This window comes from Saccostrea echinata, unplaced genomic scaffold (assembly GCF_033153115.1).
Source record: "Saccostrea echinata isolate AGI-Se365-2 ecotype Australia unplaced genomic scaffold, CSIRO_AGI_Sech_v1 ptg000013l, whole genome shotgun sequence".
NCBI classification, from domain to species: domain Eukaryota; kingdom Metazoa; phylum Mollusca; class Bivalvia; order Ostreida; family Ostreidae; genus Saccostrea; species Saccostrea echinata.
Genome location: NW_026889762.1, coordinates 1,533,802 through 1,550,405, shown reverse-complemented (window position 1 = coordinate 1,550,405; position 16,604 = coordinate 1,533,802). Strand labels below are relative to the sequence as shown.

Genomic DNA, 16,604 nt, shown 5'->3' with positions numbered 1-16,604 from the left:
TGAACTTTACGATTTTGGTGAATGGTTACTGATTGCAGTCGATTTTTAATGTGTTTCTCCTCTGTTTTACCTTAAGAAAATTTTCAAAGATGTTCTGTGTTATTTATATTTGACCAACAAAGCCTCACTTTGGGGTTTAAGACGCTGGACCAAGTAGCCGAAATAGTTTTACAATTTTTGTGAAGAGTTATCTGCGAATTATTTTCATGCAGTTTTTCTGCTAAATGTCCAACTGTATATCAAAAATATGTAATGTAAACCAACCTATCCCCAACCTGGGCCAATGACCATGAATTTCCCGATTTTGGTAGAGGTTTGTAACAACTATATCCATAAGATTCCAAAAGTAGGTCACGGTGATCTACTTTTGGTAAACATACTCCGAGACCCAAAAATTCCTCAGCTGACAAAGTTATGATAATTTTAAGTCTCTTATTATTTGAAATATTTCAATATTGCCTTGAGATTCAAAAAGTACGTCACTGTGACATACTTTTCAGTTGACATACTACATTGTAGCTTCGATGACCCTAGTTGCATCAACTGACAAAGTTTGACGATTCAAAGCCAATTAGTACCTAAAAATTTTTAAAAGTAGGTCACAGTGACCAACTTTTCATTTGATGTACTCAAAGGAGCCAAGAGGCATCAACTGAGAATATTTTATAGCAACCAGTACTTTCTTATTTTCCTAATTATGCCCCCTTGTTTAAGTGTCACATCCCTGTTTTAGTATAAATGAGAGCCTTTGGGCCAAGAATACTCTGTGACAAATTTGACAAAAATTGGTCAATAAGTTCTTGAATTATGCCCATATTCAAAAAAAAAAAAAAATAACACACACCGCACAAATGGCCATAGCATTAGTTCTTTGAGCCTTAGGCTCAGAAGAACTAATAAACACTGCTTATATATAACCCAATCCTAAACTCTTTACCCAGGGGCAACTAGTATTTATATCATTTTAAACAAAATTTGGCATAGAGTTCAATGATTGTTATAATCTTGCCAACAGTTCGACGGTTTGATGTCAAGAGTAATAATTTTAAATGGCCACCTGTTGAGGAGATATGTGCATTAAACACCAAGTTATCTAACATTTCTTGTAATACCCCCTGGTGTTCTAATGTTTGTCTAATTCAAGAACATTCAGAATTGTGCCACGTAATCAGATGTCGAAGGCATAGCTCCAAGCTGCTGTGCATGGTATTTATTTATCAAAAGGCTGTCGATAGGGTGTCATCGTGGTTTATATGGGTGAATTCAAAAAAAATGACCAAACGCATATTTATCAACCCACACTAAAAATACATGCAATGAAAATAGATTTCTATGTCTCAGCATATGTCCTTAGATAGTGTCTAAATACCTGCCAAATATCTCGTTGATATCTCAATTAACAAAAAAGTTATGCCCAAAAATGATGCTAAAATTGTCAGGAGTGCAACACCTTTTTGTGACATTTTGAAATTTCAATATTTTTTGGAGATCTGTGAAATAAAAAATAATGCTTCATGTTGAAAATAAAGACTTTCCTGATAATATTCAAAGTATTGAGCTTTAAATGTGGACTGTCGAAACTTTTGTTTACTCAAGTTGTGGTCGTGGCTGATGTTTAAAAAAATGTTATACCATGTCAGGAGTGCAACAGAAAAAATGTAGTGTTGCCAAAAAAACATCAATTGTAAAATTCTCATAGAAAATTAAGACAGAAAAGAATTTTGGAAGTGTAAAATAATAACTGATATACATTTTAAAACTTAAAAATGTTATATAAATCACAAGCAGCATTAATGAGAGTCAAGTATATGTGCATACCCAACCAGAAGTCTCTGTCGAGACTGTAGCTCTACTGGTTTGATCAAACAGGCATAAAAGGGGAGGGGGAGGGGGGACTTATATGTTCGACATTCTATGTAATTATCAGTTCTTCATGCAAATCAGTGGATCATATACCAGTACAAGTACCAGTAGTCTTAATGAGTTTTCTGCCTGCCTTTTGTTCAAGATGAAATGATTCTATAGTCATTGTGATAATTTAAATGTAACCTCTATAGCTATGAAGTAACAACTGAACCATCTAACTAAACTCATCATTTAAAGCATGATTATTTTTCATGTCCTTTAGACAATCTGTACACAAGCTTGCAATGAGAAAAGACAAAGGACAAAATGAATATTGTTCAATTTATATATTCTGATTTTAGGTTATAAAAAAAGTTCATAAAAAAAATCAATTTTGTAATCATTATAAGCATATAAAGAATTCACTGTTACACAAACTCTGATTGATAGTCATGAACTCAAATTGTACACAATACGGGACAAAATAGTTTTTGAAGAATGATACATTCAATTTTCAACTTTCAATAATACACTTAACATCAATTGATTTAGTGCACTACTACAATATGAAAACTGTGTGCAATCCTGTAAATTACATGACACAGAAGCAGGACAGATCATGATTTGAAATGTGCTCTTATATTCAATATTATCTGACATACAAATCCATGTTCAAATTGTACTTATCAAAGTATTTTGTGATTAATATATACATGTTTTTCATATGTTTGGAAAACAGTCTCATGTACATCATCATAGTATATACTTGATGAATAGTGTATGGAAAATGTGTGAAGAAGAATGGTTTACCTCCCTTTACGGGCTGGCCAGTGACCTCCTTCTTCCAATTATACTCACCTCTCAATACTTATTTCATCATCATAGTATATACTTGATGAATAATGCATGACTCTTTTTAAAGAAGGATGGTTTACCTCCCTTTACATGATGGTCATGCAGTGACATCCTTTTTTCATAATATTCATTTGTCAATAAATTTGTTATGCAATTTTTTTTAATATCTATATATACTGATGATAATATATAGTCAAATGTTCAAAATACAGACTACTTTCATAATAGTATTTTGAAATTCAAAGAAGTGTGAAATGCAGTCAAAGGATTGTTTGACAAATCAAAACACAATCTGTCCTTGATGGAACACTTAGTGTTGCATGATTTTAAAAATCATAATAAAAAGCATATAAAGTATCAAAAAATAATTATTATTGTATTTAACTAGTACAATATAAAATTAAATCAAGTAACATATATAATGTCTTTTGACTTACTAAAATGTTTGTGCAGTATCTTGTAGTATTAATCCATAAATTGGTTACCAAATTAATTGAAATTTTAAAAATTGTTACATGAAATATTTCAAATATACTTAATTCAAATCTACACCACATTGCTATAAGCATTAATACACCTTTTTTTAAAAAAAAAAAAAAAAGTTAAGAGTGTGATATAAAATAATCAAGAAGATTAACTAAGAGGGATACAAATGTGTATGTCATAAAATGCAATATTGATATTGTCATATAATTTCAACAATTATGAATATAATTATATGAATTCAAATATTGGTCAGCTTTAATTAATGTCGTATTTCAACAATAATTATTTTAAGTGTACATCAGCGCATGGATACATACATTCAATATTGTCTCAGTAAGTATCAAGAATTGTCAACAAGATGCTCGGAATATACAGCATATACACAAGCTTATTCATTTATAACATATTAACATGATAAATGTAATAAGGACCTAAGCATATTATTTGGAGCAAAAATTATTGTCTATATTCCTGCAAGTATGTCACATAAAAAACCAGTACATATGTCTTTCACAGTTTTATGTACTAATGCATATCATATAATGTATATTCACAGTTATATCAGTTTTTGAACCATGAAAATAACAATGAGGACCCCCCCCCCCCCAAAAAAAAAAAAAAGAAAATCAGATCAAAACAAAACATATTGCATAAACCTTTTCAGAAAGGTTCATTAGTACTAGTTAAAATATTTACAAGCATGCACAACTCTGTTATTATGATCAAGCCATTACAATAATTGAAATTAGCAAGTACAGTAATTATACATATCTTTGGGAGCTAATATCACATTTTAAAACAAATATCACTTAATGTGTATCCCTCAGCACAATACTTAAAAATTATTCTTACATATAAACATTCCTTATGATTTTAAGCATAAGGGACTTCATATTTTCATCAAAAGCATGATATACATATAGTTGAGTCATACATATATAAAATATATAAGCAGAGATTTATGCACTTGTGGACACCCAAATTCATATTATGAATATAGTCATATTATGTATCACAAATAACATAGGAAGAACAGAATATCAAAGATAGTTTTTTTTCAATAGCTATCTTACAGATGTAATATTTATACTTGTAATTTAAGATAATATTAACAATACTGTACCAGGGAAACAAAAAAAAATTCAGTGGGAAATAAATACTGAGGGATAAATGCACTTTAAGTGAACAACACCTTATGAGAATGACTTTCAAAACCACCTGCATCACCAACTTAGTGATGGTACACTCTCTGGTGTACAAACGCACGCAGCGAGTCAGGTAGTGGCGCCTGCCCTGCTTCACACACTTGTGAAGGTACACTCGCTGGTGTACAAACGCACACGGCAAGTCAGACATTGGTATGTTACCCCTCTCTGGGATAGGCAGACATCATTGAAGAGGCATTGGCTTCAATGCATTAATAAAAATATAAAATGAACCCTTTTTTTTCCTCCAAGATGTTCCTTCAAAAATCTCTAGCTAAAGATGTATATATTATTTTGTGGTCAGAATAAACACTTTCAATGACATCAGTGATACTATTACATGTCATGTTTGTGTAAATATGGTCTATCAATGATCCAGAAGAATGGGTTGTCTTCGACACAATTTGTTTACAACTGAAAGCTTCAGACATGTATGTTGCCACTGAAGAGCCTCCATTACATAGATCTATATTGAAATCCCCAATAATGATTATATTCTGATGATTCTTTACTACTTTAGACAATTTGTTGATAAAGTTGTTTTTTGCTCTTTCAACAGTAGAACTTGGACTTCTATACAGCACAACAACTTGATAACTCTCATTTTTGAACTTTATTTCACTGTACTGCCATTCTATGTCTTTGTCTGAGTGGCTAACATGATTATTGATTTGACAGTCATTTCTTATGTATGTAATAATTCCTCTATGGGGTCTGCCACATTGCCGATTCAATGCAAAATCCAACCTGAACATGTTGTAATTCTCCAATTCATAGTCTTCATTTTCATCTGATGCTGTCAACCAAGTTTCCGCCACTCCTATGATATGACACTGTTGAAGATTTGGCTCAGTCTTGAAACTGGCAAAATGGGCATGCAGTGATCTCACATTCTGAAACGCAATGTTTATGGTCTGGTTGTTTGTCGAATCTATTGGCTTGAAACATAACTGTAAAGTTGCTTCTGTGCGTAGTCTACACATTTCTTTTTTCACCTTCTCAGACGCACAAATTTTGTTTTCATTTAAACTCAAAATATGAAGTCCTGTAATCTTTGTTACCCTACTTAGTGCAACATAGTGAATGTGTGGCAATGTAAATTTTGGATTCATATCAAGATTAATTACAGCTTGAACCATTGTGTCCCCCTGAGATTTGTGTATAGTCTTGGCTGCAGAAAGTCGCAATGGAAATTGTATACGTACAACAGTGTGTCGCAGGTACTGAAAGCTTCTTCTCACGTCAAATATTGGTGTCCAAGACTTATCTACTTCAGGCCCAAACAGATGTCTATACTGATATCTCCATAATTTTCCAGTATTTCTGTCATCAAAAGAAACCCAAATTATACTTGGTCTTTCAGTGCTTTCTTGTCTCCTCTCTATGTACTCCACCTTACATGATGTACCATTTGTCAGCCCATCCTCCACACATAAGTTAGCAGTGATTTCATATTGCAGACGAAGTGCTATGGGAACATTTTTGGCCAATCCAGCTGTTTTAGAGGAGTCATCTGGCAAATTCAAGTGCTGTAATAAATTTTCCCTACCCACTACAGAATCATGAGCTGGTATATTAACCTTTTCACCATCAGCTAGCAGAAACACTTGGTTGTTGTAGGCATTCACACTTTCATTTCTTGTATACAATCGTGGAGCATCTCTGGGATATACTGGTTGTGACTCATCTACGCAGCGCTGCTTCAATGTCTGTATATCAGCTTCAGTTTGATTTCCTTCTCTTAAACGGTTAAGTAACTCAGCAAAATGAACATCATCTTTCTGTCTCATTATTTCCGTAAGTTCATGCATTGTGAACAAGTCCCGCCATAGGTTAGTTGCCAATGGTCCAAAGTTTTTCTTCAAGTCATCAAAAACCCATCCATCCATGACTGGCTTTAACTGGAAAAGATCCCCAATTAAAATGACATTGATACCTCCAAAGTATTCTTTACTGCCTTTAATCTGCTTTAAACGCTCGTGCACACAATTCAACTGTGAATTTCCAACCATTGAAACCTCGTCAATGATGACCGTTGACAAATATTTGTACATTGTTCTAAGGGTGTTCAAGGATTCACTATCAAGTGGCTTGCAGTTAAATCCTTGACTTGCAGGAATTTTGAATGCTGAATGTATCGTCTGTCCCTTTATATTGAATGCGGCTTTTCCTGTTGGAGCACAAAGTAAAACTTTACAGTCATCTGGATTTTCACCTTCAGTAGAGCAATAGTGTCTTGTGAGTGCCTCATACAAAGCTCTTACAACAACAGACTTTCCAACTCCTGCACCACCAGTTAGGAAAACTCTAAGTGGTTCTTTTTTAGTTTTAATCCAATGAAGCACATGAGTAAAAAACTCCATTTGCTTTTTGTTTAACTTGCTAACTAACTGGAAATACTGCTCATTGGTCATCTTGTACTGATGAGTTTGATCATCATTGTTAGAACTACATGGTAATCCAAGATCCATTCCTATGTCATAGGTCTGGTGATTTAATGGACGCTTAGGGTCAAAATACACAAATGCTTCACTTTCCCTACTCCCTTCATCCAAGTCCTCTTCTTCAGTTTGTTCTGTGCTAGGTGCTACTCTATCAAATTGTACATCAACCTCTTCAGCTTGTCTCTGTGCCTTTTCCAGCTCCTCTGCATTGCGTTCGTACTTCTTAACTTTAGCAGCTATAAAACTCTTCAGTTGATTGTATTTTTCTTCATAAGTTGAGTTTCCTTTAATGTCAATTTGTTCCTTTCTCCATGGATGGAAGAGTAAAATTCTTTCTCTAAAATGATTTTCAGAATCAATTTTGATGGAGTAGTTGACATAACGGATGCATTTTGCCTTCTTCCTTTGTCTAATAATGATGCCATTTTTCATAACAATTCTAATCAATTCTGAATCCATTTCTTCATCTTCCAAGTCTTTCAATTCTTGTTCATCTTCAGTATCATCATTTTGCTCTTGGAACTCCTCATTTTCTTTAAATTCTTTTGGGTATATAATTTCTAGTTCAGCGGCATAATCTGCTAAACACCAGTTTTCAAGCTGCCTTGGTCTCTGTGAATAACGCTTGATTATACTGCTTGCATGAATGTCTGTGGAATTCTCTGGCAATTCTTCTAAAGCAGATTTACTTTTTAACAAGAAGGTTCTTTCTTCTGGAGGTGAAGTATTTATGAACACAACATCTCTTGAACTTTTTGTCAAAGGTAATTGTAAATTTAAGTATGCAGCTTCTTGTGCACTGATTTCAACTGCATTCAAGAACTTGTTTCCCATGTGTCGAACCTGTTTTTTCAAATCCATATTTCCTTCCCTTGCTTCCTTACATGCTTGATCAAGCAGATTACTCATACCACGTTGAGACTTGCTAATGTAGGACACAATGTACATGGCACATGCATATGGGTCTAGGACAAACTGCAAATCATGATTAGCTCGCCATGCTGACAAAACATTTTTCATGTAAGGATTCACTCTTATTTCACAAGGGTTTCTCTTCAGAAAAAGCTGTGGTCTATCAATGGAACTTCTAACTGACTTTATGTAATCTTCTTTCTCCAGGTTCAGTGATTGTAAAAATTCACTGAAAGAAATTTTTTTCCCTTCTTTCATATCTGCTAATTCTTTCTTCACCTTCGTAAAAATTTCTTTGTACGTCATTGCATCTGAGTCATCTGCTGATAAAGGTTCCAAGATCAAAGTTGAATCCATAGGAGGCTGAGGAAATCCAAATCGACAAATGTCTTTTCCTTTTTTCCTGCAAGTTCTGGAATGTTTGTGAATTTGTAATTCTATAAGTGGTGCAATTTCATCATCACAATTTGCAGAGCAAGATACATACTTATCTATGAATTTTGCAATGTGAGTAACTGGATCTTCCTTAAATTTTGGAGCATCTTTTATCCACATGAGCATATGAATGTGAGGTGATCCTCTGTGTTGAAATTCAACACGATAAAAAAAGTCTATCAGTTCCCCAACAGGATGATGCTCACTCTTCAAAACTGTATTGATAAACACATGTACTCTATGATCAAAAAAACGAACACATGTCACCGGATCTTTTTGCACCAGGTCAGTTTTTTCAGCCCATGTCATTTTGTCTATTTCCTCATCAGTAAGTGATTTCTTGAGATTAAGTTGAGCAAGAGTTTTGAGCAACTCAGGCCATCTTGTATCTGCTGCTGATAAAGATGAAAACCAAGTTGGTAATCCCAGTTGTCTAATCATGGCAAACAACTCCTTCTTTTTTGCCTCTAGATAGGGAGGACTGTTTCTCAAAGTTCTAAAAATGTAATATCCTTCATCTAATCTTGTTATCTTGTCAAGTACTTCCTGATTGAGAACATCACCAGCTGTTAATTTCTTCTCTGTGCCCTTGCATCTTCTCAATACAAGATTGACTTTGTCCGATATCTGCTTCATTTGAATTTTCTTCATTTTGAAAAATAAATTTGGCACACTATTTGCTGCACGTCTGTCAATGTTTCTTAGTTCCCATTTCACAAGATCACTGTAATGAACTTTAACTTCACGATCATCATTTGAAGCCATCCTCTGACCACAGTAAATGGTTGGAAAAGACAAGAATTCTGCATCCTTATCTGTGTACAAACTCAATGGTGTCTGTCCTTCTCCTGGAGCAAATGTATATACCTGATCTTGAACAGGATTTGCATCATCCAGTAATGTGTCACAGCTGCCAGAGTGTCCTTCTCTTTCATCAATTTCTTCAAAAGTACTTTCTTCTAACACATCTGATGTAACACCAAAGTTTGTATTCCTTCCTTCAGTACACCCAGATGTACTTGTGTTGAAATATTCTGAAATGATTTCACTGCTATCAGCAGTTATTCTGGCTTCCCAGTCCTCATCTATATGAATATTTGCATCTTTGTACATTTGGCTATTTCTCATCAACCAGTGTAATGCAATGATTACATGCTGTGGTCTCACATTTTCCACAAAATCACAAGTTTTGTAACTTAGTCTCCTCTTTAAGCGGACTGGAACTGTAATGTCATTGTTAAACTGTCTTGGTAAAGAATTTACAGTTGGTTGGATATCTACTGGAACATTAACAACATTTCCTTTGATAGATAATTGTCTACCTCTAGGCAACTCCCTTATTTGCATAAATGGAATCCGTAAAGCTATGAGGCGTTCTTCTAACTGATGAAGTTCAAGTTCTTCTGATTTGGGAGGAAACTGTACATTGTTTGCTATTGACAACTTTGGCATTTTCCTATCTTGTATTGATTTCTTACATGTTAAGCATATCCATTCTTTTCCACCAACTGATATATATTTGCTGAGGAATTTTGCAACATCTTCAGGTGGTAAATCTTTTTTAAGAAAGCTGCTATCAACAACTGAATGAGAAAACCAAGTCTGCTGACAGCAAGTGCATACATATAATGGCCCTTCTTCTGTTCTTTTGTTAAACACTGATATTGCTTCTGACAGTGTTGAACCATACTTTCTGCATTTTCTGGCAATCTTTTCTATCCTACAGAAATGTGGATCTTTCCTTTTATGGGCTTTAGCACTCTTTTCTCTGAATTTTTCTTTCATACGATAATCCACATTATTTCTTTTCACAGATTTTCTAATGCGTTCCAATTCAAGAAATGTAGAATCTTCCCTACTCTTTCGTTTTCTTTTAACATCTCTGTCACGTTCATTCTTCATTACATCTATATTCTTCCTTTCTTTTTGCTTAGCAATTCTCCCTTTTTCTTTCTCAGAAAGTCTAAATATTGGGTTATTCCTCTTTCTTTGCTTTGCTGCTTTGTCCCTTTCTTTCTCAACATTTCTAATCTCTTTGTCTAATCGTTTCGCTTGCCTTGCTGTTTTGTCCTTATCTTTCTCAATGTTTCTTGTCTCTTCATCTAACCGTTTTGCTTGTCTTGCTGTTTTGTCCCTTTCCTTTTCAATGTTTCTTGTCTCTTCATCTAATCGTTTTGCTTGCCTTGATGTTTTGTCCCTTTCTTTCTCAATGTTTCTTGTCTCTTCATCTAATCGTTTTGCTTGTCTTCCTGTTTTGTCCCTTTCTTTCTCAATGTTTCTAATCTCCTTGTCTAATCGTTTTGCTTGTCTTGCTGTTTTGTCCCTTTCTTTCTCAATGTTTCTAATCTCCTTGTCTAATCGTTTTGCTTGTCTTGCTGTTTTGTCCCTTTCCTTTTCAAAGTTTCTTGTCTCTTCATCTAATCGTTTTGTTTGTTTAGCTGTTTTGTCCTTTTCTTTTTCAATGTTTCTAATCTTCTTATCTAATCGTTTTACTTGCCTTGCTGTTTTGTCCCTTTCTTTCTCAATGTTTCTAGCATCTTTGTCTAATCGTTTTACTTGCCTTGCTCTTCTTTCTCTTCCTCTCTCAATTTTTCTTCTTTCATTGTCTAACCTTTTTTCTTGTCTTGCCACTTTGTCTCTCTCTCTCTCTATGTTTCTTTTTTCGGTTTCTAATCTTCTCTCTTGCTTTGCTACTTTGTCTCTTACTTTCTCAATATTTCTAGCATGTTCTTTATTCCTCCAGTTTTTCATGTAATTTTTTATGTACTCTTTTCTAGAAGTATTGATCTTTCCTTCCTCTTTCTTTTTGATCATGCCTTTCTGTCTACATTCTTGATCATCAAAATACCTGTCAAGAAGACTGTCATTTTTTATATGTTCTGCTGTTCCATCAGACGAAATTTCCCCCATTACTTGTAGGGCATCTGTACCTGATTCAGTAATATTTACTGGAGTTATTTCAAACTGAGAGTTCTGGTCAACAGAGAGAGATAATGCCAAATTCAAACAATGTTGTGCCACACCCTCCAATGTCTCTATTCCAATCAATGTACTTTTTCCATTGGCATCAAGTAAACCTTTATGATCTCGTGCATGGGAATCAAAAAGAAAGTATCGTTTTCCAACTTTCATGACAGAAAAGGTGTTTCCTCCAAAGCAAACAAAGGAACATTCTGCCACTTCAAAAGACTTCTGCAATGCTTCTAGAATTGAAATGCCATATGTTTCACCATCAATTTCTGACTGTTTATCATTTCCAATCAAACCAACATGTGATTCAAAGATCTGCATAGAGAAGCACTTGTCATAAACTTCTATCTCACTTGGTAGTTCATTTATTAATAAATATTCATTCTGCACAGTTGAACTTGCTTGCAGATAACCATACAGTTCATTCCCAGTTGTCAAAATCCTATCAATGTCTGATGATGACCAAACATTTTGAATTTTTACCTTGGAAAAAATTATGCTTGATAAGGCATTAGCTACACATTGTTTACCACTTGAAAATCCAAAAAGATCAGAACAGCCTTGATGAAAGTGTCCTTGCACAGATAAAAACATTCCAGTGTCAATACCCTCACCTGTTTTCCTTTCCTTTCTTTTTTCTACTCCAGCCTCTAGTTGAATATTCCTTGTATGGGGGTACATTTCCTGGCTTTTATCATCATGTGTCTTCTCTGTTCTGTTCTCACCCATTTCCTTTTTTTTGTTTTCCAATTTTTTTATTTTGATCTCATGTATTTCTTTCTCATTTTTGTTCTCTATATTTTCCTCATTTTGAATCTTGCACCTTTTCTGATTTGTCTTACTAACTGCATCACCCACTTCTGACAGTGATGGTACACTCGCTGGTGTACAAACGCATCGCGGCGAGTCAGTTAGTGGCGCCTGCCCTGCTTCACACACTGGTGAAGGTACACTCGCTGGTGTACAAACGCACGACAGCGAGTCAGACATTGGTATGTTACCCCTCTCAGGGATAGGCAGACTTCCTTGAAGAGGTACCAACTTCAAGGCATTTAAAGGATCTTCACCTGAAATAGAATGCTTACCGTCCTTTGATAGAGTCTCTGCTACCCATCTTGTTTTAGCCATATCTCTGGCTCTTTGGGATGCTTTCCCCTTTCTTGGCATCTAAGAAAATTGTAAACAATAACAAAATAACAATAACCTAAAACCACAATAACCTAAGGCACATAAAGCACATAATAAATTACAGGTACTGTGAGGGAGCTTACAAAATAATACCCTCCTTATAATTGTTTTTATAGCCCATTCAAATTTTGTTTGTTTGTTGTTTATTACTCCTCTTGAGAATTTTTCACTCATATGGCAACACCATCACTTGCTGGTGGAGGGCTTCAAACTTAGATCTACACTCGGCACTCAGGGCCACTGAGCAGTGAGGGATCTTTTTCATGCCAGCACCTAATGCAGCACATGACCATGGTTTATACGGTCTCATCCGGATTGTCTCCACATCCCGCAGTGGGATTCAAACCTGCGACGTAAGGATCAACTCCTTATTCTGCGACTCAAGAACAAACGTTTTGACCATTGTGCCATGTGGGCGACTTCAAATTTCGTAAATGAGACCCTGAACTTGCCAAAATTACCTTGGTTAAAAAAAGAACACATCCATTTGTTCACAAGTAATCTTTTAGTGAAATGTGGACATCCAATTTTCTCCATTAGAAAATTTTAGACCTGAATTTTACACTTTTTCTACCTGTGACCTTGAACTTTGCCACAATGACCTTGCATCAAGGTTATGACTATTTTTTCACAATGACTGATTTATAATCGATCATCAATCAGAAACGCTGTCATTTTAGATAATCGATTTGAGATTTAACAATCCATTATAATCCAGATAATACAGCACTTATCTTTTTATTGTTTTCTCACTTTTATTTAAAAAAAAAAGAAGCTTTTGTTATCAATGTATTATTTCCATATATATCTTCTAAGTATTGTCATTCACCATTTTAACATACTGAAAATCTGAATTTAATATGAAAAACTGGTTTCCTTACCGATAAGTACAACTAAACTGCTTGTATAAATAAATTATATTGGTTATCAGTGTTTGCGGGAAAAATCACTTTCCATTTCATATGGACAATATACTGTCAAATAAACAGTTTAAAATTTAATTCCATATTTAAAGTGAACATGTTGATTAAGACTCTGTCAGCACTTGGATTTTTTTTTACCCAGGTCAAGTTAATCTTAATCATGCAAAAAATATGTATTAATACTGAAAATGATACTCAAACTGCATACTGGATTTAGAATTGTAATCTGTATAATACACTTTTACTTGTATTATTATAAAATTAAGCTTCCACATTTTATATAAAATTTAGAGTCTGATTATCAGTTGATTAGAGTCAATCAATACTGCCGATTAATCGATTCTGATTTAGAACCGAATTGAAAACCCTAGTTTGACACACTCTCAGGTCATAAACAATCTTTGCAACAAGTACGAGCTTCCAATGATTCTCCTTTACAAAACTAAATCCCAGACAAGTTTTTATACTTTTCTGCCAGTGACCTTAAACTTGCAGGAATTACCTTTATTCAAGGTCAGGACACATCCTAAGGTCATAAACAATTTTTGTGTAAGTATGAGCTTCCAATGACTCTCCATGACAAAATTGTAGGGTGGACAAATTTTTCAACCTGGGCAGAGGAATCAATATGTAAAACAAAACTCTGCCTCCTCTTCCCTTTAAAAGCAAGAGCATAAAAATTGTACCCTTGCTCTTCTCAAGATTCTTAAAATACTTTACCCTTATTCATTTATGTAAAACTTTGAGCATAGATGCACTCATGGTCATAATTTCAACTAAACTGAATGTTAATAATATGAGATGCTTGCATATTAACTCGGCGAATTGTTGCTATTTATTACAAAAAATGTCTAGAAATTTTTTTTCAAGGTCACTTTGTCACTTTATAGATGTCTTTTTCTGTCCCATCCAGAGCCTAAAGAGTTCCAAGTTTTTCAACACTGAATCTACATTATAAAGAACATGAAATTCCATGTATTTTCAAGATCCTGTAGATTCCTTATTTTTCTCAAGTACTCATTGTTGCAGAATGCTTCTTTAACGTCAAATCGTCGCAAGAACAATAAATTGCGAGTGGATGGTTGATCAAGAGATTTTACATGGAATTTTTGTGACATTACAACTCCTGGTGTTTTCAGTGATATCACAAACTAACTAAACTTCTATTAAACAGTTGACACTTTTTCAAACTAATATTCAGAACTTTTCAAATGCCCCTCGTATATTGCAGATATATTGTTTAAATAATCATCAATTGCTCCTGCCTTGCATAGTTCTTAATTACTTCAATATAAACAACTGTCTTTTATTTTAGTCTATGATGTAACCTATGTGCATAGAATTCAAATGCTATCTCAACTTTTGATAGCAGAATAGCCATTGTCCAAAGTTTTTTGAGGAGTAGATTGAAAACACTTAGGTTGTGAGACGGTACAGCAAAGCAAGACATAAAATCAAAAGTCTGATATCATGGTTCACTTGCACTTTCTTTAACAGCAAATTCTTGAGAATCTGAATTTTGTAGAAATCTTGTCACTGTATTATACCTTACAGGAAAATCATGAACTTAAAAGGTAAATTAAGTGTCTGGAATAGAGGTAAAATATAAAGCTAAATAATGAATACCATGCTTAAAGTAGGAAAACGCATAAAATACAAGCAATAACATCCGAAGCCAGAGACAAAAAGCAATGCCGTAAACATGATAAATGGAAGTTTTTTTAACAATGCTCGGTAATATAGCTGTCTAGTTTTTCTTTCCAAATTTTCTCAAACAGAGAGCTACAAGTTCCGCAGGTAAGTTTTGAGATCTACAGCATTCAAAACACTTACTTGTATACTTTCAGATTAATAACTAGACAGACAGTAGATAGAATGTTCTATTAGTAAAATTACATTGTTCTACCAACCATGTTGAAGTAAAACAATAGAATATGTTCTGTGTATTTACAATGTAGCAAAATAAACAGAGGCAGATAATTCTAATCTAATCTAATTCTAACTTCAGTATCTCGAATACGAATATCTCGAATACCATATCATAGATATGTCGAAGTGATTTTGAAGCCCAAAGCACTTATTTCTTAAGTATTTTACCCTGGATATCTCAAAGTATTCTTGTATTTTCTTGGTCCCATAAAGTTCGAGATAACGAGGTTTGACTATATATATATATATATATATATATATATATATATATATAGTCAAACCTCATTATCTATCTATCTATCTATCTATCTATATATATATATATATATATATATATCTATATCTATATATATATATATATATATATATATCAGGGCTGTCCCTAAGACCCGGGGGCCAGGGAATTTCCCAGCCTATAATGAGATTATCCCCGTTACTCTAGTATTCTTCCTCAACCTCAAGTTAGGAGAGGAATCCCAGACCCCCTTCTACTTTTTGAATTTCCCCAGCTACTTAAATTTTTAGGGACAACCCTGTATATGTGTGTGTATATATATATATATATATATGTGTGTGTGTGTGTGTGTAAGTGAGGTGAGGGCCTGTCCTGAGACACAGCTTTTTCTACCTAGACAGATGACTGTAAGGCACCCATTTAATTATACCTCTGTCTGAAAAATAACATATATTATAAAGGAATCGCAAACACAGCTTGTCTAAACACAGACAATAGGCCCACATAAGAATAAAAATTCAAACCATCCATATAAATTTTATTATACATAAATTTTATAATACTACATTTTTAAAGACGCTTGGTCTGGTTGCTATGGTAAAAAAAATACTGGTGGTTTGTAAAAAACGATTCCCTGTTGAAAATTTTCCTCTTTCGTAAAATTATATTCTCAAAATTGTTTTTTTTTTTAAAGAAGATTTTAATATATTACATTTTGAAAAGTAATTTTTGTTGGGTCACACACAGAAAAAACAAAAAAAATAGAATTAATCCAAACCTTGCACAAGTGCAGTTGCTTTGTACACAAATAGCACGATGGAAGTCAAACAAATGCTTGGAGATCAAAAATGTTTGACTCCGACAATAAAAAAAAGAAACCTAACTGGAAAAAAGACCGTATTGGGAAACGCCATGGCCCAACTGCAACTCAGAAAATGATACAATTATGTTAAACAGTAATTTCATGTTTCTCACAAATTGTTTGTTTAGCTTTTGGAAGTCATGTGCTCCTACCCATTTTAAATACCTATAATGTGTTTGTTCTGACAACTTGGTTTTAGAATGAAGATTTCTCTTATAAATGTTGTTAACTGGAAAAAAAAACAGTCAAATGATTTATTTAAATGCATATTTTAAGTACATTATATATATATTGCTTAAGAAACTATGCCTGCAA

At 33.9% G+C, this 16,604-nt stretch overlaps 1 protein-coding gene across 1 annotated transcript; it reads right to left on the bottom strand.

Moving 5' to 3' along the window:
* Positions 1 to 4,651: 4,651 nt before the first annotated feature.
* On the bottom strand, positions 4,652 to 11,881 carry LOC133186222 (uncharacterized). The gene has a single exon (XM_061321455.1). The coding sequence runs from the start codon at positions 11,879 to 11,881 to the stop codon at positions 4,652 to 4,654; it is 7,230 nt and encodes a 2,409-aa protein (XP_061177439.1).
* Positions 11,882 to 16,604: the final 4,723 nt, after the last annotated feature.

What these genes read in the sequence shown, in the direction of transcription:
- LOC133186222 (XM_061321455.1), bottom strand. Translation starts at nt 11,881, where the DNA reads ATGGGTGAGAACAGAACAGAGAAGACACATGATGATAAAAGCCAGGAA.